At 32.1% G+C, this 5,300-nt stretch overlaps 1 protein-coding gene across 1 annotated transcript in view; it reads right to left on the bottom strand.

The window, feature by feature from the left end:
* LOC107605347 (lactation elevated protein 1) overlaps positions 1,121 to 5,300 on the bottom strand; it is a 6,902-nt gene continuing 2,722 nt past the window's right edge. Inside the window, exons 8-15 of the mRNA XM_016307203.2 lie at positions 4,928 to 5,038; positions 4,638 to 4,760; positions 3,611 to 3,732; positions 3,447 to 3,516; positions 2,759 to 2,851; positions 2,408 to 2,535; positions 1,621 to 1,762; positions 1,121 to 1,504 (exon numbers count right to left, since the gene is read on the bottom strand). Of these exons, the coding sequence (XP_016162689.1) occupies positions 1,370 to 1,504; positions 1,621 to 1,762; positions 2,408 to 2,535; positions 2,759 to 2,851; positions 3,447 to 3,516; positions 3,611 to 3,732; positions 4,638 to 4,760; positions 4,928 to 5,038 (924 nt within the window). The 3' untranslated portion in view covers positions 1,121 to 1,369. The remainder of the gene's footprint in view (positions 1,505 to 1,620; positions 1,763 to 2,407; positions 2,536 to 2,758; positions 2,852 to 3,446; positions 3,517 to 3,610; positions 3,733 to 4,637; positions 4,761 to 4,927; positions 5,039 to 5,300) is intronic.

A 5,300-nucleotide genomic window follows, 5' to 3' on the forward strand; every position in this document is an offset into this window, starting at 1 on the left:
AAAAATCCAAACTTGTCTTTTTTAATTTTTACTAATTATTATAATAATTAATAAAAATTAAATAAAATAAATTTTGACTATTTTTAATTAATTATTTTTGTTATTAAATATTTTTTATGTTAAATATTATTATTATGTAGATAAATATGAATCATCAATCAGCAACGAATTTGGAAATCAATATCCATATCAATAAATAAGAGGTATTTAAAGATTTTGGTAGATTGAGGTAAGAATATTTTTGGTATTTAGATAAAGATTATTTGATAATAAAAAATGTTATGAAAAAAAAAGGAATCAGCACCAAATCAATTACTAAAATAATAATGTGATCTTAAAAAAAAAAGTATAACCAAAAAAGGAAGAAACTATTAAATTGGATTTTATTTAAAAAAATAAGAAATAACCATAAATTCTATAACCAAAAAAGGAAGGAAATGTTGTATTGGATTTTAATTTTTTTAAAAATAACAAATAATTCTTTTGGGTATATACAAATAAAGAATTTAATTTTTGTGCATTATTAACATTAAAGAATTTTTTACAAATAACTAATTATATATATTAGCACATCAATAAAAAAAACTAATTTTAAAACTCATAACTTATAAAATTATGCAAAAATTTGATTAAATAATCATATATAGAAATAGCACGTTAATTACTATAATTTTTCTCCAAATATAAAGATCTACAATTTCAGAAAAATTAAGAAATCCAAAGTGTACTACATGCATAAAAGAGATTATAATTGTGAATGCCATTTAGGAGAATGCGTAAAATATTATATTTAGACATAATTCGTACCGAAGCTAATTTGCTTTGTCACTCTTCCATATTGTTGGGCTATTCCTTGTGATCAAAGATAACAGTGAAGTTATTCAAATCCAGACCCAAAAAAGGTTACTTATAAACAATCGATTTTTCAGATCCCAAAAAGATAATAAATAAAAACGGAAAACCCCATCGATTTAACTAGCAAAAATAAGACCATCGATTTTTTAGCTTTTTTTAACCATGGGTAACTCTGTAAAAGGTAGCTTGCGTATCCATAAAAGAGAGATAAAAAATCTGCACAACACATAACACTGACAATGAAAACTTGATGAATCAAAGTATCAAACAACAATTATGAGGATAATATTCAATATCCTTCAGCATTACTTGCACATTTTGGACTTTTCAAAGTACATATTTATCATATGCATTACTGCATTATTTAGAACCTATAGCTGTAAGGAATAAAGAATGAACATTATTATCACACTAACTAGATCACTCACCAACTTTTGCTTGTTTGGAATAACAAGCAGAGTTTAGGCCGTTGGAAAACAGTTATTTTGGTACAAATAGAATGAAAATCTTATTTTCAGATTGATGATGCCTCAGAGAGTAAGCTGCCACTAGATTTTTGAGATCTCCTACATTGCCTCTGAAAATAAGGGTGGACATCGCGAACTCCATCCAAGTACAATGGCGTTTGCATTTCTACAAGACGCGAAACCTACCAAGCATTCCAAGAAAGAGCCGATGTTAATGATGTTCTTTCAAAAGGTTAAAAAACATAACAAGCAGTGTTTTTGCTTCCATTGAAACTAAAAGCTGGGAGGTCATACTTACAGCTCTATGAAAGGCAAACATCTCTTCTTGACCGGATAATATGGATGTGATACCAACAGGAGTACCTCCTGAACCCACATTGCCTTCTGCTAAGACATCACGGCGAAGTTTAGCACCTTCGGTCTCTGTTTCAAACTGGAAACTGAAACCAAGACGAGATTGCGGAGGTTCAGTTAGCAATGCAACATTGATCACTAGAATACCACCAGCAACAGAGTTGATAAGCCTTATATAAGCACTAGTTTATACACTACTGAGAAAATTCTAATAAGATATACATAAATCAGTAGCTATTTATCAAATCTACGTGCCTTCTATCCCAAGTTTGATAGAAACCTGAGAACTAAAAAATTCAGATTTCAGATACAGGGTTATTTAGGGCCTCCAACTTTTTAACTAAATCAATAAAACATCACTTTTGGAACCTATCAGTACAAATACTGCATTTGCTAACAATAGATATTGGTGAAACTGTGACTAAAATTCCTTATTGCCTCGCCTCACATATTATGTATGATGCATTTTAGCAATTGTAACACGGTTTGTAAATCAGTCAACATAGACTTGCCGCACGCTTCCGGGATTTTGAAAATACCTAGATTTGGGAATTCAATGAAAAATGTTTATAATCTGAGCCATCTGTTCCCAGCTACATGGCATCAGAAGAAAATTTAAGACTACAAGAATAAGAATCAATTACCAGGTTAGAGCTCCTCTAAAGGATTCATACTTTTTAATCTGAAAGTTCTTTCTGCACAACATAAATAACACAAATCAACAAGGTTACCTCTCCAAGTCAAAAAGTGTGCCATCCTCAGTTCCTTGAAATAATTCATCAATTGAGGAGGATGCCAAGCAACAAAGGCAGCAATGATGATTGTACAACTCGTCAATTAGGGTTATAAATCTCCTTGCCTGAAAAGTAAAATATATACAATATAAAAATCAAAACAAGACAGGGCTATGCAGAAACAATTGTACTAATTCAATGCAATGGCTGTTATTTAGGAATATTCTATGAAATAATGCAGATACAGAGTGAGAGAATACGAGTTTCATAACCTAAAATTTCCCTTCATAGTAAAATAAGGCAATTATCAATACAGTTGAGGTCAACTCAACCTTTCAGTAACAATACCTTGTCACGGATGCGCATACTCATCACTGGAATATCAGATATGAAAACAGTGTGATAGTTTTTAGCAACTGCAATATAGTCAGCTGCACCCAACTGAAAGCCGAGAGAGAGAGAGTAAACAAGTTGTCGTATATGCACAAACACTAGAATAAAACTTGAAAGCAAGTTACATCATAAAAATGGGGATTAAGGAACAACAACAGAGCATGATATTGTACTATTCCTACCCTTTTCAGTTTTCAGAACCAAACCTCCCAAACATGGTCGTCTGCGGATGATTTATCTATCAAACTTTGAAGCTTAATTTGTTTTCTAACAATGATAACTCGCACTGTTATTACTCTAAATATTCATTGGTGCATGCTATAGCTACAGTAGTGGATAAATGATCATTTTGGGATCTGATTTTGCAATATATACCATACAAATAAATGAGGCTTTATGGATTTCACTCGAGCAATTCAAGCCACCTAGTATTCAACTAATACTTTATTAAAAAAAGGATTCTACATTGATCCAAATTTCTAATACAAGACTGTCAATACCCCTTACCCTGAGGCGAGTGTAGTTGACCCTAAGGTCATTGAGGCAAGATCAAAACCACATCAAGTAGGAATTTAATCACCAGATGTTCCATGTGAACTAACCAATTGGGGAGAGAGGAAAGAGAATAGGGTTGACAATGTACCGGACGACCACAGAGATACTCAAACGTGAAGCGTGCAACTCCCTCACAACTTTCAGAAACCTCAAGTGTCCTGTCATTGAAACAAAAATTATATGATTCAAGGTTACTATTTGTCTATTTACCATTGTTTGACAGCACTAACTATAATTAGATTCGTAGAGTACCTTCCAAACATCACTGAGATGGTGTTGCTGATTATTCTTCCTCCAAACCTTCCTGTTACGTCATGCCACTTCTTCTCGAATTTATTGACAGCTTCTGGTTCAATGGGCCAGAAATAGTGCATCTACATTTGATTAACCATTAAAACTAAAATTGTTCCAATTAAGCATTATATATTAGCGCCTATCTTTTATAATTGTGCAACATGAATATAAAAAAATCAGCCACCAAGCCACCGTATAGGAATACATATGTGGTGTTCATGAAAAATTTTGATTATAATGCTATAAAAAGGTTTGATTATTCTACTGGGACAAGTTTTGATTATGATATGTTTCATTATTCTGGTAGCTGATTATTCTGTTGAAAAAGATGTGTGAAAGAACATGTATAAATATACACGAAGTTGATTTTTGGTGTTTATTGAGCATTTTTATATTTTTTTTACATAAAACAATAAACACAAAAAGATGAGTGAACAAACATGTATAAATATACACAAAACTTATTTTTGGTGTTTATTGAGCATTTTTATATTTTCTTTTATATAAAACAATAAACACAACAAGATTTATAACTTAGTGGTTAAAGAATTTGTAAAGGGTACGACTTGAAGAGACTAGATTCAATTCCTCACGTAAACCATTTTGGAATTATTTTTACAAATTGTGTGAGAGACAAATGTGAGAAAGACCAAAATATAAATCAAACTACCCCAATTCGCTTTATATATTGGTCTAGATTTAAATTTATCATAGTGAAGTATATGCTTACCAACTATTGATTATTTTCCTTTCTATTCATAACACAATATCAGCTCTTAATTATTACTTTTGAATGACTTTGTTAACTATATGTTGTAGATGACATATAAGAGAAATCAATGACCAGTTGACCACAATAGTTGAAAATAGAATTCAGAGGTGCATACCATCAATATACAAATATTCAAGAAAAGAAAATCATTGTTTTATAGCAAAGTTGACAATATGACATCCCATTTGTAAATAGATATCTTTAAATTCTCACCTGATTTGCTGATCTCTGTGCTATAAACCGACGGTAGTCAACTTCACTTCCTACTAATACATTCTCACAATGCTGTTCCAACTTGGATACAAGTTTTTGGAAGATTTCTCGTTGCATACCAGCCTGAACAAGCCAAATTATCCAAGAAAGAGAATAGGAAACAAATAAGACCTCATATCCAACAGGTCTGGATTCCAAGGCTCCTCCATCCCCACAACATAAAAAACACATCATCCTTGTAATAACTTGACCCACATGCAGCAAAAGAGAGACAAATAAAAAACACACACCTCATTTAAATCCTTCGGCGCTCGATTACTGGTTGCCACAATAATGGTTCCACTGCTCAGTAATCTGCTTAGAATTCCAGATAAAGCCACAATAGCAAATACATCAACAGTCTGAAATAGAGCATCAAAAAGTCATTATAATTTGCGATTCTGAAAGGATCAGATCAGCAAAAGCTACAAGTAGCATAGTGCAGAGAGTGCTCACAGAATGAATCAAATAGGCAGGACAAAACAATGGAAGAAAATCAACCCTACAAGCTAAAACAGTGATGCCTTAAAGCCTGCTTCCAGACAGTGTGATCTGGAGGCTGGAGGTAATGTGTACATAGGGGTGCAAAAAACTTATTTGCACAAAAGAAATCCAAGCACCTTA

Source organism: Arachis ipaensis, chromosome B06 (assembly GCF_000816755.2).
Source record: "Arachis ipaensis cultivar K30076 chromosome B06, Araip1.1, whole genome shotgun sequence".
NCBI classification, from domain to species: domain Eukaryota; kingdom Viridiplantae; phylum Streptophyta; class Magnoliopsida; order Fabales; family Fabaceae; genus Arachis; species Arachis ipaensis.